This window comes from Psittacula echo (genome assembly GCF_963264785.1).
Source record: "Psittacula echo genome assembly, chromosome: 6".
Taxonomy (NCBI): domain Eukaryota; kingdom Metazoa; phylum Chordata; class Aves; order Psittaciformes; family Psittacidae; genus Psittacula; species Psittacula echo.
The window spans coordinates 19,505,038-19,531,463 of NC_137743.1; the positions used below are offsets into that span (position 1 = coordinate 19,505,038).

Here is a 26,426-nt window from a genome sequence, read left to right on the forward strand (position 1 = left end):
CATCCCTGGTACATGCATAACATTAAATTTGGCTAGTTTTTGGCAAGTCTAAGACTGAATGGGGAAGACTGAAGTGCTCTTACCTTTGACAGCTTTCCACATGTGTGAGGACTTTGTCAGGGTGATAGAGGAGCAGGGGAAGTTGTGGTGAATCTGATGCAAAGGGATCTCTGTTTTTGCAGCTGTCAGCCCAGTGTCCTCTTTTATTTCCCACACCAGCCATGGATTTCTGTGGCCAAATTTAGATAAACATTTGCTGCTCCCTGATCTGTCTGCCCATGCTGCAAGACTGGAATTCTCCTCTGGAATCCTATGGATAATCTTTAGTGCATACATCCCTCTTGCAGATGTGGTCAAAACCTCACATGGTTTCAAAAGGAAGCCTGTTCCCTCATATGGTCGCGCAGGGACCTGGTTGTTGCCAAACTGGTGCCTCTCTTTGCTGGTGCTGGTTGCTTTCAGACAGCCATCTCTGTCTTCAAGGGTGGGTCTGCTACCTGCATATGAGGCTTGGGGGGGCTGAGTATTTTTTGTTGTTGTTGTTTTTTGTGTTTGTTTTTTTTGTTGTTTGTTTGGTTTTTTGTTGTGGTTTTTTGTTTTTTTTTTTTAATTCTTTCTTGCTGTTTTCATAGGGCTGCTTTCTGTCTGGAGGGCCTGAGGACATTGACGTAGAAGATGTGTGAGGAAGAGGACAGCACTGCCCTTGTTTGTGACAATGGGTCAGGGCTCTGTAAAGCCGGCTTTGCTGGGGATGATGCTCCAAGAGCAGTTTTCCCTTCCATCGTGGGTCGTCCCAGGCACCAGGTGATGAACTGCTTTGGTTATTCCAAGTTAGGCTTGTAGAAAGTTTTGCTGCACTAGCCCTAGCTCTCCACCCCAGAGCTACCTTTCCTATGTCTGGGGCTGGGTGATCTCTGTAACAGTATTTCCAGGCAAAATGAATCCAGAGTGCACTCACCTGAGTCAAAACAGGTTTCTTGCCTTGTGAGAGGAATCCTTCCAAAACTTTTCACTCCCTTCTATGCCCTGCTTTCCCTGGCCATTAGTTTTGGATCACCCAGAGAACTTGGTAAATAAAACTAGTTAAAAAAGCCAAACCAAACCAAAAAGCCCATCATAGAAGTATCTGGAAATTTTGACTGCCCTAAAAGCTGATGATAGGTGATGTGTGAAAAACTAAAGGAGGAAGGAGAAGTTTTCAGTCAGCTTCCTATCAGCCTTCCTGACTTTATTCTTTTAATTGTATAGCTAATGAGCACCTACCTAGGGTTGAGTTTCTTTAGCTTCAAGGTTTACATTTGAATATATGATGCATTCCACTCAGTTTTAATAGTTGGCAAAATGCATTTATTATCTTAGCTGTTAATAGGAAGTTTCCGAGCCGGATCATCATTAGTATGAATTAGAGCAGCTTGGCTAAGCCACAACAAACTAATCTGCTTAATTGCTTCTATACCAACCAAGGCCCTGCTGAAGTGGAAAGAGGTAACTGGTTGTAAAATGCAGCACTTGATATATCCAGCAAAAGCATTTTAAGTTCTTCAGGAGCTTTCAGTATAGCAGCTGGGGCTGGAGGTCTGATTGAGGCCTCTGGATATTTCCAGAATTTAAAAAAAATATTCAAGCACCAGCTTCTGAAGACAGTGTAAATGTTATTAACTGCTCAAAACCAAGCAGAACCATCACAGTGGAAACAAATGCAGGTTTTTAAAACCTTTCTTTCCTGATCATGCATCAAATATACTATTAGTCCCCTGAAGGATTTTACCACCAAAAATTGCAAATCCAAGTTGTCTTTTTTTAAGACAGTGTTAGAGATGCCAAGATTTGGAGTCTGTAATGACTTAGTTCTGATAAGAGTAGTATGCACTCAAAGCATCCTACTACATACTGTTTTTTCCCAGTATTTCTGACTTTAACATAAAGGCTAGTGTATATCCATATTTTCTAGCCTCTGGTCCATGGACCATCTCTACAGGATCCATGAAATACCTAAAAAGAAACCTGTAGCAGTAGACTTAAATTGTCTGTCTCTAATGACAATATTATAGTATTAAAAAAATAGATTAAAAAATGTTGAAATTTAAGCTCTGGGAAATGTGAATTGTGTGCTTCTCTGACTTGACCCTTAGATGGCACAACATACTTTCTGCTTTTACTCCACTTTGTTATAGTTTAGTAGACAGTTCATCCCTAAATAGTAGCAAATGTTAAAACAACCTTATTTTTCCACTTTATCTTGATGCATTTAAGACTCTACTTGTTCTGTTAACTTAAACTGTAGTGAAAACATGAACTGCAGAGTTTTAAGTGAACAAAACATTTAATTTTGGCAATTAAAGAACAACAAATTACTCTCTGTTCATTAGTATTCATAAAGTATTTAGTAATTAGAATAACTGGCAACTGGATTTATTTCACAGCTAATGTTCTATCTACTTTGTGACATCTCTCCCTGAGAGACTAACTCCATTTGTGTTATTTTATAGGGTGTGATGGTTGGTATGGGTCAAAAAGACAGCTACGTAGGTGATGAGGCTCAAAGCAAGAGAGGAATCCTGACCTTGAAATATCCCATAGAACACGGCATCATCACAAACTGGGATGACATGGAGAAGGTATTTCAGCTTTAAAAAGTTGATGTGTGTTACTGGTACACATAACTTTGTGAACCAAATCTTTATAGAATACCCACTAAATTTTAGATGAAAGCATCACGTTATCAAGTATGGTTAGATGAGAAGCTTGTTAACAGCAAAGGTTAACTTGCATCTAAAGCTGAAGTATCACCAGAAATACATCAAAAGAGTTATTTGAAGTTTTTTTACTCAGTCTGATTTATAAATCTTTCCTAATTACTGGAAAAGAAAAAAGAAAAAAAAAAAGTAAAGGTAAAGAAAGTGAATGTAAGAATATCTTCAATTTACCAGTAAGGAAATGCAATTTAAGAAGTTACCTGTTTCTGCAAAAATACAAAACATGTGTGTAATTCTGATGTGAAGGGCACTGCTTACACATGTACTTTTTAACACTGGAAAGATTAGCAATGTTGTAGTGCAATACGTCCATTTCAGAGCCAGTGTTTGGATGAAAGGCTTCCAGAGTCGTGTTTATAGTCACAGTCTGTAGGGTTGATATAATTTCTAAGATGGTATCTCTGTTCTATTATGCTGTGGAAATAAGGATATTTGAAACAGTTGGGATATCAAAACATACTGCAAGTATGTGGAGTCACACAGAACTCACTGCCTCTTTTACCTGGGAGCAAAACCTTTCAGATGCCTAACATATCAACCAGTCCCTCATCACTGCGAGCTTGAAAACAAGCTTAGAACGACTTTCTTGGTCTTCAGAAAGTCTGATGGTTTTACTTCTTGCTGGTTTATTAATCTCAGTACCCTTCACTTGGCATTGGATTTTTATAGCTGGTAGGAATAGAATTTGTGCAGAAGTGATAAACACAAGCTGACTTTCATCCTCACAAACCACTTGACTTCCTTTCTTTTTTATGAATTCCTGGGCTGGCCTCTACAAACCAAAAGATAAAACTGTCTTCAAGAGACATATTATCTATTGCATTCTACTACATAGGTCTGCATATGTTCTAGAGCTGTTCTGGAACTTTCATTCATTATTGAAATAGTGTTGCTGGAATCAACACTGTCTTGCTCTGTCTCTTCTACTGTTAGAGTAACAGTAAGTGATTTTCATTAACTTAAATGATCTTGAAATAAGTCATGTATTACTAGCAGTAAAACCTGAGGATAGTGCTTTTCTTTCTACAGTTACTTTGGTAATCTCTGTGGATGCTATAAGAACAACTGCATGAGAAATATTACTAGCCTATATCTAGGGCTTTAAGCAGAGAGCTGGAGCACAATACCTGTCTGAAAGTGATTCTGAGCTGCTGGCTGATGGTGTTTCTTTCTTTTGGCTTCTCCTATTGTTCTCAGATCTGGCATCACTCTTTCTATAATGAGCTCCGTGTTGCACCCGAAGAGCACCCGACTCTGCTGACTGAAGCACCACTGAATCCCAAAGCCAACCGAGAAAAAATGACTCAGGTAAGCTCACACTAAAGATGTGAAGTAATTCTAACTGTGAATTCAACAGGATGTGAACTTCATAATCTCAGTTAGTCATGCTCTCCAGTAGTCTGTCTCTTTTGGTTATGGAAGATGCAAAGTGAATAGTGATCACCTGTCATATCTGAGTTACTATATTTACTTTAGAAAAACAGTGTATCAGCTTTGAATGTGAGTACTTCAGCTGTCCAAGCTTCATGTCATCTTAATCTGTTTTTTTGTCCAGGCCTATTACAAAATTATATGTATGTCGTGGTTTAAGCCGACAGAGTCCAGCTAGCTCAGTTGGTAGAGCATGGGACTCTTAATCCCAGGGTCGTGGGTTTGAGCCCCACCTTGGGTGCCAAAAAGAACTGTCATGGTTTAAGCCCAGTTGGCAACTCAGCCACGCAGCTCTTGCTCACTCCTCTCCCCCCCGCCCCTCCCCTTCCTCCCCCAGCTCCAGGAGGGATGGGGAGGAGAATCGAAAGAATGTAACTCCCATGGGTTGAGATAAGAACAGTCCAGTAACTAAGGTATAACACAAACCACTGCTGCTACCACCAATAATAATAATGATAAGGGGAATAACAAGGGGAGAGAATACAACTGCTCACCACCCACCAACTGATACCCATCCTGACCCGAGCAGTGATCTAGCCCTTCCGGGTAACTGTCCCCAGTTTATAGAGTAGGCATGACGTGCTGTGGTATGGAATACCTCTTTGGTTAGTTTGGGTTAGGTGTCCTGTCTCTGCTTCCTTCCGGCATCCCGTCCTCCCTGGCAGAGCATGAGACTCAGAAAGTCCTTGGTCAGAGTAAACACTACTGAGCAACAACTAAAAACATCGGTGTTATCAGTGTTGTTCTCAGGCTGATAGTCAAAACCACAGCACTGCACCAGCTACTAAGAAGGAGAAAATTACTGCTGCTGCTGAATCCAGGACACTGTAATACGTGCATATGTTAAAGATATAGGCCAGGTACAGGGAGATATCTTGTAGAACAAATATTTTTTGAGTTAGCGCTTGTACTTTCCATCTTTGTTATTACCAACCATCAAGAAATACAGATAACCTTGTCTTCACTCTCTCAGTAAATTGCTTCAAATAAGCAAAACCCTGTAGTGTTAAGAGAATTATTTTAATTGTATTTCAGATTATGTTTGAGACTTTCAATGTTCCAGCCATGTACGTAGCTATTCAAGCTGTCCTGTCCCTCTATGCTTCTGGACGTACCACAGGTAGGCCTCTTGAGGAACATGACATGGATGTTTGAAATAGTTAAGTGTGTTGACATCCACCTGGGAATGAAACGTGTGTTATTTTGTCACAGGGATTGTGCTTGACTCTGGGGATGGTGTCACCCACAATGTGCCAATTTATGAGGGCTATGCCTTGCCGCATGCCATCATGCGCCTGGACCTGGCTGGCCGTGACCTGACAGACTACCTCATGAAAATCCTGACAGAGCGTGGCTACTCCTTTGTGACCACTGGTAAGGACATACTGCTGTCTGAGGAGGGGAGTTGTTTAATGTACAACATTTCTAGTGGCCTTAGAAGGACTAGCAGTGGTTCTGCAGTTGAATAGACACAAGAAGGAGTCCAACAGGAAAGTCCTCTGTAAGACTAGCAGAGGATACGTTTAGAAAATGGGGAGGGTGTTAGAGGATGAAAGGGAACAACTTGTCAGTATGTCTGTGTGCTTCCTGAGTGTCATTCTAAAGCCTGAATCCTCTTGACAGCGGAGCGTGAAATTGTCCGTGACATCAAGGAGAAACTGTGTTACGTAGCCCTGGACTTTGAAAATGAGATGGCCACTGCTGCCTCTTCCTCCTCTCTGGAAAAAAGCTATGAACTTCCTGATGGCCAGGTGATCACCATTGGAAATGAACGCTTCCGCTGCCCAGAGACCCTCTTCCAGCCTTCCTTCATTGGTAAGTTGAACGATTGTTCTGCCTTTTTAAACTGCACATAAAGTTTCTATTTTCTTTTGATTGTGTCCCATTGCTAACTCAGTCACACCAATAGACAAGTATGTCCTAACACCTGTTATAAAATAATTTTTTAGAACAGTGCTATTAATATGGTAAGAGGAACTTTGGATCAAACAATAAGGCAAAATGCTTTCCCAGAATAAACCTTGAATGTTTACTTCTGCTTCTGGCACTAGGCTTGTGCCATTTGCAGTTGGCTACTACAGGAAGTGTGGACACAAAGTCACTTTTCTAAGTAGTGTGAGGATTGTGGGGGCAGGCAACACTACTTCTAGTTTTCAAAAGACTGCTTCAGCCATGAAGGTGAATTTACAACGACGTCACACAGAAACCCAGTGTCAGTTCTGCCAGTTGGCAGAATTTCAGCTCAGCAATAGATGCAGTATTTGCATAGTTAGAGGTATTAGGACATATTGTGACTGTTCTGCCTCTGGGTTGGCTCATTACATTTACAAGGAAAAAAAAAAAGAACAGAAAAAGAGAAGTTAAGAAAAAAAAAAAAAAAAAAGAACAGAAATGATTCCAAGACCATATAAGGATTTCTTAGGACATTTGAGACTGCCTGCAAAAGTCTAGTGGAAACTTTACTATTCCACTCCCCAGCTTTCTTTTGAAGGAGGAGTTGTGTGTGGAAAGGGGAGAGGAGAGCTGCACAACAAGGAACTACTAAGCAAATAATTTGGGCAGCTGCAGAATGACTTTCCAGGTTTCCACAGCTCAGAAGATTGATGTCTTTCTAAGGAGACATTGAAGTTCATGTTGTCAGTTCTGTCTTAACAATTTGAAGTCTCTGTATGGAGTTGCTTTCTCAGAGTTCTTCTGTGCCTTACCCAGGCATGGAGTCTGCTGGCATTCATGAAACCACTTACAACAGCATCATGAAGTGCGACATAGACATCAGAAAGGATCTTTATGCCAACAATGTACTGTCTGGAGGCACTACAATGTACCCGGGTATTGCAGACAGGATGCAGAAGGAAATAACTGCTCTGGCTCCCAGCACTATGAAGATCAAGGTATGGTGCAATCATTTGTAGACTATTTGAGTTGGCACATACAAAGTCATCAAAAATCTTGTGAAACATAGCAACACTTTACAAAGTAAGTGCTTTGTACATATTTTGAGTCATGTTTGTACCTTCTACCAAATAATCACCACCTGGTGACTTTGTTGCTGAAAGAAAGAGAGCCTTCCCTCCTCTCATTTCCTTGTTCACAGTGAATTCTGCAAAGTGCACTAGCATGGTCAAAGAATAGTACGGATCCAGCAGGCTGTATTTTCCACTGGGGCTATATGTGAGCTTCTTCAGCCCTTCTTGGCTGATGGAGATGAGATAGAGGATATTTCCCTGGCCTGTAAGTTCAGAAAAGGAAGAGCCTCTGACAAGCCAATATCCCTTCTGCTGCTTCAGATCTTCCTTCATTGCTTTACAAACATTTTATCAGCTGTACCAATAAGGGTGCTCCATAGGTCACTCATTTTTCCAAGCCATCCTGGTCTACCATTATATGTTTCTAGGGCAAGCATCATCTCTTCTTCTCTCATATGCAACCATGAAAACATGAATGCACTACTCCTACTCAGCAGACTGACTCAGGCATAGAAATTGAGAATTTAGACTCAGACTTAAATATCAACTTTTTAACTTTACTGCTTGTAGCAATGGCTAACTGTAATGCCAGGGATGAAACTAGCACAGAAATACAATGGTTTTGTTCATATCAAATATCATTGTTTTAATAATTTTTTATAACAAATGTATTTTATTTACTGTAGACAGTTGTACTTAATGCTTTTGTTTCGTAAACAGATCATTGCTCCTCCCGAACGTAAGTACTCCGTCTGGATTGGAGGCTCTATTCTTGCCTCCCTGTCTACTTTCCAGCAGATGTGGATCAGCAAACAGGAATATGATGAAGCTGGGCCATCCATTGTTCATCGCAAATGCTTTTAAATTGCTTTATCTTTATATGCCTCCCTAGTGTATTACTGTGAATGTATTCAGGAAAATACATTCTTATAATTTCATTCCATAAATCCTTCATCATAATTACTCTAATTAATTGGGTACTGTATTTTTTTAATAAATTTTAAATATACTATGAAAATGCTGCTCCTATTTAAAAAAAAAAAAAAAAAAGAGAAAATAAAATGCATGGGTGGAGGTACCATTACAGCTGGGTCGAAGCTCCATCTTGTGACGCCAATTTGCTACTACACTATATTGGGCTTAGAAAAAGAGGTACCTTTCAGTCAATGATATCAATGCTAGAAAATGCTCAGCTATCAGGCTGCACATTGTCAAAGTTTAGCCTCTGAAAGCATTTTAGTCTTCAAACAGAACCAGTTTCAATTTTTCCAAAGTTCCGGGCAGTACCAAAGGAGCGTAGCATGTGTTTGATATCAGGATGAGCACCTGCACTCTGCTTTGCATCTGCTCTACCCAGAAATATTATCTATCCACACTACTTCTTAACTCACAGCTGTCACGCTGGAAACGCTAATTTCTTACAGTTTGTGCCCCAGAGGTGTACGATGCATACTACAACAATTCTGTGTGTTTTCTTTAAAGAATCTGTTCATTTGAGAGCACATATAAACGCTAATATTAGATTGAACATATGACTTTCCTAGCATATGCCCTCAGGATGAGAGCAGCCTATTATTTTTATGTTGTGATTTCTGGCAAGTTCTAAAGGGTAATTAAGCTGGCTTAATACACTTTCTCTTCAAAACTGGGTCTTTTTTATGGGGGCGGGGGGTGTAATGTAATTGAAGTAGATAAGATAATTTAGTTTTCTTTTTCTGTGATATTTTTTTTCTGATTCCATTTATAGTCTTAAATACATAAAAACTGATATGCAACTAGAAGTATATGCATAGCAGCTGATGCTAGTGATACTGTCTTAAAAGTATATACATGAAAAAAGAATTCACTGAGACAGATCTGGAAAAGGTCAGTTCTAAGGAACTTGCTGCAATCTGTATGCATTAGAGTTCAGGATAAAGGATGCTATTTATTTTTGTTACCTATTTTCCTGTCTAAACTCAGTAGTTTACCTTACTCCTCTGTTATGTGTTATCTTTCAAACTGTAAGCTTTTTGCAACAGCACCTGTTATTTACCATGTCTGCATAATGCCTGGATTCCAGATCTTGTCCAGCTTCTGACTGTTAGCACATGTTCCGAACTTTTTTGTACTAACTTTGCTATTTAAAGTACAGAACATCTAGGTTCTTGGAACAGACATTAAATAAACTCTTGTAAGAGCGAATAACTTTGTATGGTTCTTCCTTCTAACTCTATCTATGTCTTTTTACCTAACACTAAATAGATCCAAAGAATCCCTTTTGGGATAAGAACTTTATTTCAAATAAAGGTTTCTACTGCAGGGTCACTGGAGAAGACACTTTCTCCAGGGGACTCTGATGTATCTCTCATATTTCAAGATGTGATGATGGTCAGCTGTCAGGTAAAGGACTTGTGTTTTCCTAAGTATTTTCTGCTAATAACTCAGCCAAGAGTTGAGCTATACAAGGATGGGACAGAGAAAAGGATGAAAAAAGAAATCAACCCAAAAATCACCCAAAATGATATATTTGTCTCTACTACATACAATGCAAAGTCACTGAAGCAGTGAAGAGATATAAGTAGCTAGAGGTCACAAAAAGCCAACTGCTGTTAAAAATCTCTAGTTCTCAGAAAGCAATTAGTGCCAACATGTGACAGAAGAAACACTATTTATTTCAACACAGTTACTGTTGTTTGAAGTTATTTTTATTGCGGTTTATAGGTGAGATATGTTTACAGTTTCAGGGGTAGTGCCACTGAAATCCATCTTGAAGGAGCAACAAAATAACTCTGAAACAGGCTAGAGCAATAAATATCAAACCATTCAATCTAAAATGTATAAATATAAAATTCATTTCTGAAAATGTAGGAAAAGCAGGGATCCATTTTTCTGATTTGGCCATTTGTACAGTAACATAGTGATTGTCCATCCGTATCACCTCAGATCCAGCACAATTATCTTTATGTCTTTCCCGACCACATGGGAACATGGCTGCAGAAGAAGTCAAATCATTAGTCACAAAAATAATTTTCAGTAAAGCGGTGTAAGAGGTCTATCGTTTCTTTTTCATTTTCTGAGCCTGCTTAATACTATGACTATCTATCCAGCCTTGACTGTACCTGTCACTGTGCCTGTTGACAGGCAAACCTGTCCATCACAGGTGTAGAATGCTCACTAAGCAAGGACTACAACATCCAATCAGAAATAAATTTCTAAAGATAATATTGTTCAGGGTTTAGCCTGTGAAACAGATTATAGTCCTGTGTGATCCTTTATGTGTTACAGTGTGGGATACCTCAAATGGAGAAGGAAGGTGATGTGTGCTGCATTAGAAAAGGTGATGGGGGACAGCAGCAAGGAATGTGTGAACATTTGTTCTCCTGCAGTGGTTTCAGATGTGTCTGTCCATATAGTGGGGTTTTTTTTAAGTGTTTAGGACTAGATTGTGTCTTTAGAGGCTGTGATCTCACTGGTTTTATTGGAATATCCATGTGTTTTGGGGATTGTACTTGAAAAGATATTTGTGTTCAATATACAATACCAGCAGTTTGTCTAATGATTATAAATCAGCTCAAATTGGCAGTAACTTCATTAATGAACTAAGTCTATAAAATGTCACTGAAAAGAGCCTATCTGGAAAAAGAAGTCTTACATTTTTTCGGAGTTGGATGGCCTTCTCGTTCCTACAGTCAATGATAAAAGAAGAGGAAAAGAACCGCAATTTCTCCTCTTTTTGAGGAGTAATATCGATATTCTGAGAGTCCTTCAACAAATAAGTCATTTCCAATGTCTTTCAGCATTACTTCTCTGTATCTTATAATTTTTGTTCGAGCTATACGAGATGTTCTGAATTTGAAGTGGGAGAATGAGTTTTCTTAAGAAAGAAAATCTTCATTATTCAATGGTAAAAATTGTTTTCTTCTGGATGACAGTGCCATTTCTGATAATTCTAACTATACTATAGATATAGCATACTATGCTAATTAAAACATCAAAAGATATGGTAATTACTGAGAAGCCAGTGGAAAATTATGGGCAATGAAGGAATTACTGGTAACAAATTATTAACATGGAAGAAAAACTATAAAGAAATCTAACCTGAAGCACATACAATTTCTGCTTGCAGCAGAACCACGGGCAAGAATTTGAATAGTCAAAACCATGCTGGATTATATACTTACATTAAATAACCTAAGGTCCTTTGTATGTGGATGGAAACCTTTCTTTTTACAGGCAGAAACTTCCAACATGCCAGCATTAGTAAGTCTGAAGATGCCGGTGCTGGAAAGCAAAAGATGAAATTCCTGTTACATACTGCTCCCATAATACATGTTCAAGGTTTCATATGCAAATTGCTCAGCTTAACAGAAGAATAACAGAATGGTACTCAACGACCTTTGGTACACAGGAGCCAAGGCTGAGTTGGATTCTTGAAAGTATTTGAAATCAAGGAGAGTTGCATTCTTGTAAAGGAAGACATGATGAGGGGAAGGGAAGACTGAAAAAGAGAAATCACAGTACTGGAGCTATTCCCATTAGGCAGGTTAGGCTACTAAGGGCCGAGACTAGTTCACGCAGAAAGATAGAAACCAGAAACTTAGGTGTTCTGGATTGCAATTTCACTCACTAAACTCTAGAGGGACAACTTTAAAACAGAGCCGCCTTTAAGCTAGCTGTATAAATGACTGGTGAGAGTACACATCCTCCCCACTCTTGGGTAATTAAGTAACACAAAGTACTACAAAATGCACTGCTGTATACATATGACCTAAAACTGAGTGTTGACTAAAATGTCAGAAACCCCATCCTTCTGAAAAGACCGTTAATACCTAATAGGTACAGGACAGAACCTGGTTGATAAATGTTACAGACAGTAGTAACAGGTTCCATTTGGTTACAGAGTATCAGCATAAACTATGAAAGTAGCTTGGAAGACCGGAGATTAGAAAAGGTATGCAGGCGTACTCTAGGTTACAAAGCCTAGTGCACTTCTCACTCAACCTGTGTTTAGAGCTGTGCTACCTGAATGGCTCACATAGGAAACGAGGTAGCAGAATGGGATTCACAGAAGTTATCTGCAAAGGTGAAAGGCCAGAAAGGAAGGCTGAAGAAATGCACCATCTAAAAAATTGAGTTAGCCCTGGGGTATTGAAGTGCCAAGCACTCCAAAACAGAATCGTGGAATTGTTGAGTTTGGAAGGAACCTCTACAGATAGTCCAACACCCTGCTTCAGCAGAATCACCTTAAACAGGTTACCCAGGACCATGTCCTGGTTTTGAGTATCTACAGCGATGTAGGCTTCACACCCTCTCTGGGCAAGCTGTTCCATTATAAACCTTCGCATTAATACTTACACATTTTCATTTATTTTCCAGAAACCTATTGTTTATATTTTATGAACTACAAAAATAGGACTTTATAAAAAATGTGATCTTTACTCTTCTACTCCTCAAACCGCATTTTCCAGATCATCCTACAGAAATACATCTAACCCCTCTACTTCCTTCATCAGACAGAATGAAGGTAGGGTCTGTGGTACGGCACTGACACTGAGGTCTCCAAAAGAACAGCTCCTGTCACTACTGCTCGACTGAGCAGAGTATGAAAATAAACAAATTTAAAACCTTGGGCTGGGAAAGGAGGAGGAGGAGAGGGAGCCATAAACAATACTGTGCATAGAGACTAATTGGAATGCAAGTCTAAGCAATTTAAAGAAAGCAAACTCACAATACAGTATTCCTGCCCTTCATTCCAGTTGATGTGCTGTTTGCACTTGACCAGATTTTGCAATAAGGAGCAGGGGAAAATACCTAAGTATTACTTAGAAAAATCGGAACTCACTCATTATGCTTTGGTGAACAAACAATTGCAATGGCCTCTGGCAACATCAGCTGATAAGAACAATGAGTATGAAGATCAACACTGGATAAGAATGCTGTTTGTGTTGGATGTGTCTACAAAAAGAAAAGGAAAACTCAACATCATGAAATATTTCTTACAAATCAAGGTTGATATACATTCAAGAAGGAACAATAATTTGTAACAAGTGAAAGCATCAGTACTTCCCCACATTGGTTTCTTAAGTTTCTGTTAAACCAGATTCTACATTGTTAGGGTGGCTTTTCAGCATGAGATTTACGGCGGCATATTCACAACCAGATGCACAAGCAATTTTCTGATCATGGGTGAAAAAAGGTGCAATGAAGAAGCACAAGACAAAGGCAAATTACTCAATTGTCCAAAATCCCCAAGAGTGAAATAAATATAAAATTTAAACAACACAATACTTCCCTTCCCTCCTCTTTTGAATACAGTAGAAAATAAATGGCATTAGAAAGTAATAAAATACACCTAGGTCAACATAAACAGAAGTTGTACTGGCAAATGCAGGTCCATTGTGTGATCAGGACAGCTCAACTGCATTAAGAAACACTTATCTTTGGAGAACATTAGTGCTCATTTACATGACAACAATGAGAATTAAGAGAGCAAATTAATCTGGATTATTCCAGTTATATCTTTAGTTTGTTATTTCCAAGGTTTTTTTTCCACATAGTATGCAGAGCTGATACAGAAAAACTGGAATCTATGAGTCATACATACGTGGATCCAACCCAAAGTGAGGAGATCATACTGATCCTGAATACCAAATAACTCTTCCGCATTTTCCATGTCACAGTAATCTGGTCCTGCAGATTGCTTTGGCACTATTACATGGGTGATAGTAAATTCATTATGTGTCTGTAAAACAAACATGACTGTTTGAGCAAATGAACTAATGAATAAATGCAAAATCAAGATCTGAAAGATATCAGCCTATCAGCTAAACCAAAGCAGTATAGCTCTGCTGATTCCAGTGCAGCTATACTGACTTACTGCACCTGAAAATATGCTTTAACATTTTATCATGAAAACATACAGGGTAGTATTAGCAACAACATGAGATTGTTGTATGGCAATGTTCTCAGAGATGAATGTGAAAAGGTTGTCCTTTAAAATAACATGAAAAAAGAGGTTTGAGAATACTATTATTATTTTCTGTGAGACTTGTAACATCACTACTCTTGCTATTCTTTCTCTTTATAGAATTCAAATACACCTGGACATCATCTTTAAAATTCTATATGTGCCAGCATCATCCATGGCATTCTTCCTTGCTCTAAAAGGACATTAATTGTTATCTAGGTCAAAGGAAAATCTAAACAAAATAAAACAAACAAAACCAGCTTGAAAATCAGACATAGTACAGCTTGATGGGGGGAGGGATTTTCTTTTTTGTTGTGCTGTTATGAATTTGATGACTCCTGTAGATTCTAACAGTCTTTATATTTCATTGTCCTGCAACTAAACCTCACTTACCTTACATGAATGCCAGAGAAAGTACTTGAAAAAGCCTGTATTGTACAGCATGTACAGCTGAAAAACTTGCTACCTTTTATAACAGCAGTGTACTTTGATCAGATGTTTCCCCAATAAGGCAAGCCTACACTGCTGAAGTGACCACTCAATTAATAATACGAAGTTAATTACATTAAAGACTAATTGTTTAGATCTGCTTTTGTTCTGAAATCAAGATATTACAGGAAAATACAGCACTATCAAATATGTCTTCCCCAAACAAATGTGAGGGTTAAACTGTACCAGTTTTCCACAGAGAATTCCACATGTCTCTATTCCTCTTAATGTATTTGCCTCTGCTAACAGCAGAAATTTGTGACAGAGATCCCTGGGCAAAATGACGCCTCTGAGTGCTTCTGCCAATTGAGCTGATAAAAGAGAAAGTAAAAAAAGAGAGAAAAAGGCATTTGCAGCTTACACAGTGAAGTTCCTTAAAATAAGGAAATATACACAGTTACAAGAAATTACTAAAAGTGAAAGAATTATAATTCACAAATCTTACAAGAAGAAATCTATAGCACAATCACTTCACCCTAAATTGAGGTCACCAGCCCATAAAATAAGCCCACTACCCTGCTCATAAGGTGACAGTGAGCTGATACCATCCCTGGCCAGGGCTTTCCAGGGTGAAGCACTGCAGGTTCTGCATTTTTTATCTTGAAGTCCACGGCAAGATTCAGAGTTCATTACACAGGAACACTAAGGCTTGGTCCCCAGATCCATCTATTGGTACTCAAATGGAAAATGTGAAACTTTGCAACTAATCTTCTCTCTTAAAATAAAGAAACCATATGAGACTGTTTGGTGTACATGAACCGGTTCATGCTTATTTCACTATGGACATCCTCACGGTGAATATATACGTAAGCATATGCAATATGTAGGCTGCTATAAATGGCAAAGAGGCAGATAAAAAAAAATTAAAGAAAAATCTCTGCACTTACTCTGAACAGCACTTAAAGCAGCTGCTGGCTTTAAGACCCGGTTTACTGGAGGTGAATGTCCAGCGCAGCCAGATTTGCTGCTCCCCTCTTTTTTTTGAAGCAGTGCGGTAGATAGGGAGCTGTTGTCTGGTACAGAAATACAAGATAGCGTACTTCCATCTATCTGTTCAGACATAAACATGTTCTCTTTGATTTTCTGATCTCGAGCTAGTTCTTGCTTCTTAAGCTGATCCTCAAAGAATTGAAACTGTTCTGATTCAAGCTGCTGTTGCCTCATATGCGCGATTCGTTTCTTCTCTGCCTCTATTAGCTTTTGATGCTCTAGTTTCTTCAGAAATTCAGTTCTACGTTTGTTCTGAAACATATGAAAAGCAGTGACATTCTCAAAACACTAAAAAAAGCTACAAAAAATGAAGGGAAAGAAGCAATCTAAGTGTTTAATAAAATCACCAAATCCTGTCATTAAAAATTAAGTCTTTTGAAATTTGCTGAACTGGCAAATACAACTATATCCCCAAATGCAGTAGGATATGGAAGGAAATACAGAAAGTAAGGAATAACTAACATGAAGTTTCCAATCTGCATACGTGTGCTGCATGCTATTTTGTGTTTTTTCTTCAGCAGCTATAACACTGGCCTCATTTACCATATATAAAGTCATCAGAAAAAGACTTTTTGGAACAGTGATGGTAAAGAGACTAGATGGAAGAGTAAGCCCTTGCAATTTCTAATGAAACAAGAGATCTATGAACACATGAGTTTTCTGGGTAGATTTCATAATTCATTTTGTTATCTGGTTTTGTTGCTTGTTGCTGCTGTTTGGATAAGTTGCTGTTTGGATAAATTTCTTCTGCTATTTTCTTTTCTCAGCTTTCCCTGGATTGCTTAATCTGGCTTTGGTGCATAGCCTCCCCAGCCTCAGACACATTAGGTGGCTTCTCCACCCTGGCCTATGTCCCCTTGTCCCCAAGCCACCTGCTGTTCCACAAACTGCAAGGGAAGCTTTGGGTTTCGACAGCCCTTCCTCCTCCTCAGTAAAGGAGAACTTCAAGCTTCTTCAGAAGCAAATGAAAAAAAAAAAAAACCCACAACAAAGTCATCTCTTAAATGTCATGAATGAAACAGAGCAGGAAAGAAAGCCTCAAGCCGATCACTGATAGGAATATGGAGTCAATTTTAAGGGAAAGAAAGAAAAAGATGTTTTTTCCCAGATACTCTTTCCAAGACAAGCTTTTAAAACTACAGATCCTGTTCTCAGTGACTTCAATACACAAGACACAAGTATTTACAGTTATTTAAAGACTAAAGCAGGTTCAATTCAAAATTGAACTTACTAGGAGCTAAGGGACTTCTTCCATACACTCATATAGATGTATTAACAATACTCTTCTTACAAAACAGAACCACTGTACACAAGATCTATTTAGATACTTGTAGACAGTTATTAAGTAAGTATCACAGCACATTTATTTCCAAGCACACATTTGCATTATTTATTTTCAAATGACCAAATGTTAGATTCTGAGAAGTGAGAAGTCATTTTAAGCAGCCTGTGAAATGATTAGGTTCTTGTAGAACTGGCATTTTACTGCTTCATTTTTAAGACGTTTTATATGACAGGAAAAAATTCATACCAACAATGATTTAATAAGTCTATAAAACTTACTTGATTTTGCATGTATTCTTGATATTCTAAGCTGTATTTTTTTAAAAGATCTCTCTTCAATTCATCTGTCCGTGGAAATGCAACCTCCTTCAATTTCTTTGGGGTGGGATGGGGAAGAAAGGGACATAAGTTTACTTTCCACTTCTTAAAAAAACCACCTGGAAAACAAACTCAGCTGTAATACAGATCTTAAAATTACAAAATAAGGAAAAAAAAGTACTGATCTTCTCCCAGGAAAGAAAGGAATTAATTCATTGTATTATGAAACTTCTGTAGCACACTGATTTCAATAAAGCTATATGTCAGTGAAAGATGAGACATGACTACTACTTTTCTCAATGGAAGATTAATCCTTCTTTTCTAGATTGCTATCTGTTATCTCTGTTTTCTTTAATAGCTGTGTGATGACTAACATTTTTGTTGTAGATGTAATTTATTAAAGAAGCCCAGTCAAACTTTCAGGTAGGATCATCACAGTTTTCTCTGAGACTCCATGGACAGAAATATGTCTGAATATAGCCATTTCCAGGTGGAGAAAAAAATGTTTATTTGGAGAGACAGCTAGTAGCTTCTTGCGACACCCCTGTTCATAAAACAAAAACAATGCCCCATGTTTTCTACTGATACAGAGGCTACTACAAAATAATTTAGAGGCTGTAGGGAAAAGAGGGAAAGAGACCATTTGCTTAATCCTACTGAGTGCCCCACTGTGTGAGACACAGTCAAAAATTTGACATGAAGCATTTAGGCTTTTGTGAGAGACTGAACTGAAACCAGACTCCACTGTCCATTGTCTCAAAAGATTGGTATGAGAAACTGAGATGGAACTCCACTGTCTGTAGCCTGAGAGATGGGTGAGAGGAGCTGAGATAAGACTCTTCCATCCATTGTATCAAGGACTGGTGTGAGGAATTGTTGTGCATTATCTCAAGGATAGCTGTCAGACATGCACAGTTGAAGAGCTGGCTGCGACGTCAGTGAAACTGGTCCACCAGGAACGTGCACTAGGTGACATTAAGAACAGGGGTACTCCCCCCACCTCATAACAAAAGGGGAAAAAGGTAATCATCCACCTCCAAAGGCTACTATGGGCCCTTGGGGACACTGTCCTCTGATGCCAGCTACAGACCCTGGAGGACTCCCATTACTGAGGACGGCGACTATGAACCCTCAGGACACCACTGGATCATGGTGGTGGCTATCTCTCTGCACTCTGAATGAATGAATGAATTTCTATCTTTTTTTCTGATCTGTCCTATCGCTATCTTTTTTATAGTAATTTCCTTTTTTATAATAATTGTCTTTTAATAATAAACGAACTGACTGATTATGGTACATGATCTCACTTGTGTCTTAGTTTCACTCTGGGGATCATGAATGAAATATTTCCAACACTGGGGTTTTCCCCAGTCGGACTCTGACAGCTTTGAATATAATACCACTGAGCTTTAACTGTAGGGAAAGAATGCAAATATGGCAGCACGAAACAGGGGGTACTTATGCTTATTCTAACAATTCTCAGTGGGCAATTCCAGATAGTTTAAGCTCAGAATAAGACTGTATTTGAAATTCTCTTTTAGAAATTAAAAAAAGAGAAAGTAAAACTATTCTATACACAAGTGGAGGAAAAATCTGGTATGAAGTAACTACATATTTGGTAATAAAGAAAGCAAAAATATACTTTGATTATTTAGCGGGGTAAACAAATACTGCACAGACACCAGCAGTGCCACACATCTCTCTTTTCCTGTTTGCAATAGTCAGTTTGGACCATTATCTACTCATGTAACTAGAAAGAGAATCAAACTCTAAGTACTGTTGAGTTAATATATTGACTTTCAGAAATAGATGTACCTGGGTTTCCAACAATCTACTAACTTCTTCATAGAGTATTCTTGTCCACCTTGTAGATCAGTAATATGATTTTCAGTAATGATCAGGTGATTAAACAAAAAAAAGACATGAATCATTAGTGAAGAGAGGTGTGGTGGCTGCCATGGGGTATGCGTGAACTGGGAGTGCTGAGAAAATAGGTAGAGATTCTGGGCAAACATTTCTTAAAGGCCAAGAAACCATAATCCTACCTTAATAATATCCTGTTTTTCTGGTACTGCACATTGGTGATAGTCGCGGTGATTGGGCAGCTTTTCTACGAACAACCTAGAAAATTAAAAGTGTGTGTTCACCTCAGTATCTAGAGGAACATTCACAAGAGCTTTTATGTTGGCAGAAAAATCAGATTCACATAAGTGTTGAACACTGACTTCCAGTTGACTCAGAGCAGGTTTCTATACATTTGTTTAAACTAACACTTAAATGCTTGTATAGACTTGCATGGGACACATAAGGTAATGACAGAAGATTATTTTCTACATCCAAACATATTTTGGTTAGGTTAAAAAAGGGGCTAACTAGCAGCCAGCACCTAAAAATAGCTCTCAAAATCGCCATACACCTAGTCAGTGTTAATAAATCCTATTTCTACTGTCTTTATCTGTCCTGACCTGAAATGCTAAATCCTACATGAGAAGTCCAGAATGCAGTACTGACTGTCGTTAAAGCAGTTATTTTCACCAGACCAAGCTGCACAGCTAACTGCAGTGTTCTGAACTTACTCTGGCATCTGAATTATGGCAATACTCAGCTGCAAAGACTTTGGAATACACAGCTGCTATCATTATTTCAGCAATTTGTACGATGTTCACCTCCAGACTCTCTTTCTATAGAGATACAGATGTTTAAAATTAAGTGGAATAAGAAAGATTTGGTCTAGTTTTCAAAGCATGAGAAAAATTAGGGAGGAGGAAAGAGGTATCCCATTATAAAAATTTAAAAATACACATACAAAAAAAAAAATCCATTTCAGAAGTAAGAAAACCAAATGATACTATAACAAAACTAGTTAGTTTTAAATCTGCCACTGATACATTTTTCAGCTGGTTATTTTGAGAGCTGCAAAGGAAGTTCTCCAGATTTGGTGGTTTGCATGGGAAAAATAATCATGCAAAGAACATACGTTGTGGATTTTGTGTTTATTCATGCAAGCAGCAATATATTTTACTTAATCCTTTTGGGGAAGAAAAATGAGGCAAAAAGCCATTTTTTCATGGTTTTTAAGTGCTGTGCAATACTACCATCTTTAAGATCAGCAGAAGCTCATAGGGCATAGCTACTACAGGCTCAGAAATCTTATCTAACCATTGCTTTTTAAGCCATGCACTTTATTTTACCAACATGCTGACAGATACAGAATAATCTGTAGGAAACAGTGCTCATAGTGTAGCCTGGTATACTAAACTTAAACTTCTGTATATTAGGCTAGTTCATGTCTGGAAGTTAATAGATGGATAGGAGTAGTGTACTAACAGTTGAGACGAAATTACAACAAAGCCTCTAGTTAAAGATCTCCAGAGAACAAAGCTGTTCTGCAAGAACACACTGAACATTTTTCCCCTAAGCTAAAGGTGTGCCCTGTTTTCACTGCTGCTCTTCAGTTTACTCAGAATAGCTTATAGCTGTAAAGACTCCAAACAGTTTCTTACGTTATGAACTTATTATAAAACACAAAAGCATTCTCCAGGTTTCCCTCCTCCATATATACTGATGCCATTCGCTCCATCTCTACTCCAGATCTAAAGTAACGACGTGGAGTAATATCTTCATTGATTGTGATATTGCTGCCAAGTTTGCTTAAGGCACGTACTCTCTCTTCTGGGGTCACAGAGATGTCTGTATGGTCAGGAATAGCTACCAGCTTTTTCTGAAAAAGAACAGAGAGGTTAGCAAACAGAACCAGATATTATGTTTTGCTTTCAGTAAGTCATCTTATTCAAGAAACTCAAAGGAAATCATAGAATGACAGAATGGTTAGTGTTGGAAGGGATCTTAAAGGTCATTTAGTTCCACGCCCCCTGCCACAGGCAGGGACATCTTCCACTAGACCAGGTCGCTCAAAACCCCATTCAACCTGGCCTTGGACACTGCCAGGGATGGGGCAGCTACATCCTCTCTGGTCAAAGCTTCCCTTGCTTTAGCCTACGTGAAGTATCTTCACCCTCACAGTAAAGAATTTCTTCCTAATTTCTGATATAAATCTCCCCTCTTTCAGTTTAAAGCTATTCCCCCTCATCCTATCACTACCTGCCCTTGTTATAAGTCCCTCTCCAGCTTTCCTATAGGCCCCCTTTAGGTATTGGAAGACTGTTACAAGGTCTCCCCTGAGCCTTCTCTTCTCCAGACAGAACAAGCACAGCTCTCTCAGCCTGTCTTCATAGGAGAGGTGCTCCAGCCCTCTGATCATCTTCGTGGCCCTCCTTGGGACCTGTTTCAACAGGTCCATGTCCTTCTTGTGTTGGGGGCCCCAGAGCTGAACATAGTAATCTTTAGCTTTTTTTCTCAAAATAGGTATTGGTTTCGCCACCAGGAAAACAGTTAAAACATTCCAACATGTTTCTCAATTGCAAATAAATAGTGATTGCAATCACAAATAAAAAGTGATCTTATCCCCTTCCCAAGTCTTCAAATCACACACACAAAAAAAAAGAAAAAAAAAAAAAAAAGAGAGAAAATTAAGTAAATCTCTGTAGAAATTATCTACGGCAACACAAAGTGTGTTCTCTTTAGAAACCTCCATACATGAAGTTCTACAGGATTCTGTCCTAAATTATTGTAAAAATTTGATGGAGGGCCTGCATACTCTGACTCCATCACGTGACTGCTGGGTATAGTTCCTAATAAGGAGCAGTAAGTTTCCCTGCTCAGTCAACAGTTCACTTCAAATGTTCATTTCCAGTTTCAAACAAGGCAGTTACAGCCTAAGAACTTGCAACTAGCTCTACTGAAGAAGCATAGCTGTTTATTATAGTAATTAACTTCCTCTTAAGTGGCTAAATAATTGGCTAGTGCAAGTTATTTCCTCTTACTCCGATGAAAATTCTTACTCTTTCTATTCAAAATGTTCATTTCAACTTCTTAAAAACCTGATCACTGAAGCAAGTTGAAACCCCATAAACCACATATATAGAAATAAAATATGTTGCAATAAAGCCATCAGCAGAATGTGGGAGGAACTGGCAGTATGCAGGAAGCAACCCTTGTAGCTGACAGCCAACACTGCTAAGCATCTCTTTTGAAGTGTTTCCTATTTGAAAGGGAGGGTGCTCAGCCATTAAAGCATTTCTTTGTAATACATACCAATGAGCTGACAGTGAATGATTGTTCCATATTGTTTTCTGTCTGCAAACCAAGGAGATTTCTCTTTTCCTCCAAAGTCTCCATCTGACTGCAAAGGGCAGTGGGAATCCAGCAGTCAATATTTGCAGCCAGCTGTCTCAGGGTTTATTAGCCCAAGGGAAACATAGATATGCAATTGTGGTCATGTGCTGGAAAAAATAAGGTAAGTCATTCTGATTTAGTACTACATTCAAATGTCATGTAAGTTTGCATGCCTGCACCTACTCATAACTTCAGTATCATAGTATTTGCGTATTTAATAATAATCTAAAATTTACCAGGCATCTAGAATATAAAATGGGAATGCAGAGGGGCTTACAGGACAGTTTGGACTAGCTGACTTGTTCTAATATTATAATGTGTTCAAGTCCACTGTAATAACAAGTTATTCTACAATTTTTACAGTAACTTAACACACCTCCCCAACTTTTATGTGTCAAGTGAAAAACTCAAAAGTTCAAAGACTAATCACAGAATCTGTGCTTTCTTGAGAATATGTTTTGACAAACACAATTATAAACAGTGTGAATCTGGCATCTTTTTTTCTGCTAAACCTGTAATTAAACTGAGCACAAACTCATACCAGTAATGCAAAGCAGAGAAAATACTTCAGGAACCATGTGCTCCTGACTTCAACAACACTTGAAATACAGTGAACTCTAATGAGTTAACTGATATTAATTGCTCCTTGCACAGCTCTGAACAGTGAAGACAAATATTTAGCCATGTGGTTATCAGAAAAAAATAAGTAAAAACCCAACTGTGAAAGGGAAATTAATTATTTAAATTACACTGGAAATACGAAAAAGAAGCTCTTAATGTGTTTTTTCACTTACGTGCACTCAACCTAAACAGATTGCTCCTGAATGTCAAAGGCACTTTATATGTTGCAATAAATATGCTTTATGCTTTCATAAAAGCATAAAGAGTGGGTTCAGCAAAGATATTTTCTTAGCACATCTCTCTCTAGAGGTTAGAGGACTCTGGGTTAGAGAAAACCCTAATGTGTTTTTAGCTGGCTGCATTTCCCAAGTATTGATTTCTGTATTGGGGTCTTCCTTATTTTTTTCAAAAACCTAACAGTATCTATTAGATCAGTCATTAATTTTAACCATTAGTGCAAGTATTACAGGGGACATTAAATTAATTTCAGTAATAGACTTTCTTTGAAATAATCAGAATCATCCTATTTTACTTGTAAAAGCCCTTACTGGTATTCTCATTCCAAATTATTAAATCAGTCTTCCTCCACTTTTCTGTATGACCATCCAGTATCAATGAATATATTCTTGCTTGACTTTATATCCATGTTTTCCATTTTCAGGATTTTTATTTTCATCATCAGGTATGTCACAGGTCTGTGAATTCAATTTCAAGACCTGCTTTTTTGAAATTAAGGTATTGAAATTAAGGTATTAAAAATCTTTGCACAGCTTGTGACAAAAAAATGGAACATGTCATATACGCCCAAGACATCAACATTAGTTGTGGCTGCAGTGCTAATGGAAACAGTTCTCTAAACAATTTAATTTTATATCATGGAGCTCTAGTGTAAATGATCACCTTGGCAGAAGAGCCTATTCGTTGCCTATTCATGAACTGTAGAAAGGCCCCTGGGGATCACAGTAATGAAATATTTTTGCTTTAGCCTATACAAAGAAATGTACTGCCTTACGCCTAGTTCCACCTGAAACCCTTCTTCAGCTGAGCCACCGTAGGTGTGGTAGACTGCAAAAGGAGAGGGCTAAAAGCTTGGCCAGCGCAGAGCTCACGTTAGTCTTCTGCCCCTGCAGCTCCAATTCTAAGCAGAAATAAAATCTTCGGTGAGAGACCCTGCATTCATATGCTCTATGTGGCTTGGGAGTAACAATTACAAAAGGAGACCTACAATAGCTGAATGGAAGGATGGGTTTGGTCTAGAGTATGCATCCAAGTATGACAACTGCAAAATATTCTAGAATTCGATTTATATATTAAAAAAAAAAATTGTTCAAAAGTAAAGAAGAAATGTATTTCTATTCAATTCTCTATTTCAGTTAGCAGCTTTTGAGCAAGACAACTGCTTTGACTTTCTCCAAAACCTAGTGAGGAAATGAACATTTAAGAGAATGCTCTTGAGATGCTTTCCAATGGAGGGCCTGGGATATGGACCATATGCTTCTTTCAGCTATTACTGCACCTAGACCTTTCAGCCTTGCTGGTAGGCAAGGGGAAAAATGTTACTGCAACAAGTGTGAAACACAAAAGCCACTAATTGGTGGTTTGGTTTGGGTTTTTGGGGCCAGTATTCCCAAAGAGGCCTGTGTTAAAGAAGCCTATGGTATCCCCCAGCCAAAATCTTTTTGGAACTGACACAGGGAGACATCATGGAACCCTTAACCTGCAAAAATGTCTCATTTTGATTGACTTTAAGAATATAAAGTTATAAATGTGATTTCAGTGAATTTTTAAAACTAAAGAAATATTAATAATAAGGAAAACTAAAGTGTAACGCTAGGTATTTTAAAGAGGAGACATCTGGTAACAGCAAAAAATCACACTTCCTCAAAATTGTGTCAAAGTTCTGAAAGGATGAAGAAGCTCTATCACAATGCAAGAGCTTAGCAGAAGAATCACTGCAAATGAAAGAGGAAACTGACTGTTTAAATTTGGTTTCAGGAACACATTAAAACCCAGACACTGCAAATAAAGAATACCTACTAGCATGAACTTGTATCACTTTTACAAAAATGCCAAATAAAAATCAAAGATATTAGCTATTACAGGTGGCAGCATAATTAAAAAACCCCTAAAACTAAAAAGAACATGGGCTGTCTTGTGACTGCACTCCAGATACACTGGCCAGAATTATAAACGATTAAAATGCAGAAAGTTAAGCTATACTAAAAACATCACCACAGCATGCCTGTCAGTTCCCCAGGATGCCTCTGCATAATGCTCCTCATGGGGCAGCTTCACAATCGCCTTCAGCAGGCTGAAGGCCATGACACCGCCAAGGGGCTCCTCTTACCCCCACCACACTTCTTTGTACTTCCACTTTGTTGACACCAGTGACTTCAAGACAAGTTGTAGCTGATCCAAATTAAAAACAAATGGAAATATAAAATTAATTACTTCCTTCTCAAACTCAGAAATGCAAGGGAGGAGGCAGAAATATGAAGCCAGCAAGGGGACTTGCCCCTTTCTGAGGCAGTACTGTCCTAGATCAATACGAGCTGGCTTTGAAAATGCACCCTAAGAGCTTGTATAGTGCCTACAAGAATTGCCCATTCTCTTCGTCTTTTGGAAAAACATTTACATTTCACTCTAAAGGAGAAAAATACCAAACCTCTCTGTGTAACTACAACTAATTATATTCAAACATACAAAATAGTTAAGCTACCACAGTGAACTACACTCCAACCCTAACCACAGGCCATAGAAACAACGCCAGCTTCGAGCTGTCTTAGTTTATTAGAGTGCAAAATGTTCTAAATTCAAGGACTAAAGACACATCTTTTTCTGCTTTACAGTTTTAGGCACTCCAACTTAGATGGACTTAGGTAAAGCTGATTAAGAAGAAGTGCCTGGACATTGAGCAGAAAAATCAAGCTTTTTCTAATTACACCTTTTCGAACAGTTATTATATATAACAATTTAACATTCTTTAAACAGTTAAGAAACTTTTCTCGATTTCACTGGTAATGGCACTCCTCACCAAATCCTCAAAGAACATTTCCTTTCCTATATGATCCAGCTTCTTTCAGTATGCATTAATCCTTTGCAAAATCCAGTTATATTAAATCAAATGCTTTCAGTTATAGGAAATAGAGCAAAGTGAGAAAATCAGCATTTTAAATGGCATTGAAAGTGATACTTTCTGTTCAGGCTAACAAGCATGGTACCAAGTACCAGGGAAGTGAGAAGCAGAGAGAGCAATTTTAACTTTAAAGTATATGCAAATAGTAATGCATAAAGATAGAATATGTGTATCAAGACATATAGAGTACCTCAAGAGTAGGGTAGTAAGACACAGGTGGCATGAGAAGATCTGGAGAATGCATATACAAA

At 38.3% G+C, this 26,426-nt stretch overlaps 2 protein-coding genes across 6 annotated transcripts; one reads left to right on the forward strand and one right to left on the reverse strand.

The window, feature by feature from the left end:
* Positions 1-87: 87 nt before the first annotated feature.
* ACTA2 (actin alpha 2, smooth muscle) lies at positions 88-8,017 on the forward strand (the record flags this gene model as incomplete). Of its 5 annotated transcripts, none has more annotated exons than XM_080621286.1 (8): positions 88-804; positions 2,490-2,618; positions 3,954-4,064; positions 5,223-5,307; positions 5,400-5,561; positions 5,811-6,002; positions 6,897-7,078; positions 7,874-8,017. In XM_080621286.1, the coding sequence occupies exons 1-8, from the start codon at positions 676-678 to the stop codon at positions 8,015-8,017; spliced, it is 1,134 nt and encodes a 377-aa protein (XP_080477412.1). In that variant the 5' UTR covers positions 88-675. The 5 variants fall into 5 exon arrangements, with proteins under 5 accessions (XP_080477412.1, XP_080477413.1, XP_080477416.1 ...); XM_080621287.1 differs by having other exon boundaries at positions 2,496-2,618; XM_080621290.1 differs by lacking the exon at positions 5,811-6,002.
* A 2,052-nt stretch (positions 8,018-10,069) lies between these two features.
* On the reverse strand, positions 10,070-22,421 carry STAMBPL1 (STAM binding protein like 1; the record flags this gene model as incomplete). The annotated part of the gene is made up of 10 exons (XM_080621483.1): positions 10,070-10,126; positions 11,317-11,416; positions 12,978-13,090; positions 13,740-13,877; positions 14,778-14,902; positions 15,479-15,833; positions 17,145-17,240; positions 19,229-19,304; positions 20,687-20,904; positions 22,338-22,421. 10 exons carry the CDS (start codon positions 22,419-22,421, stop codon positions 10,070-10,072), a joined length of 1,362 nt encoding a protein of 453 aa, XP_080477609.1.
* Between the last annotated feature and the right edge of the window lie 4,005 nt (positions 22,422-26,426).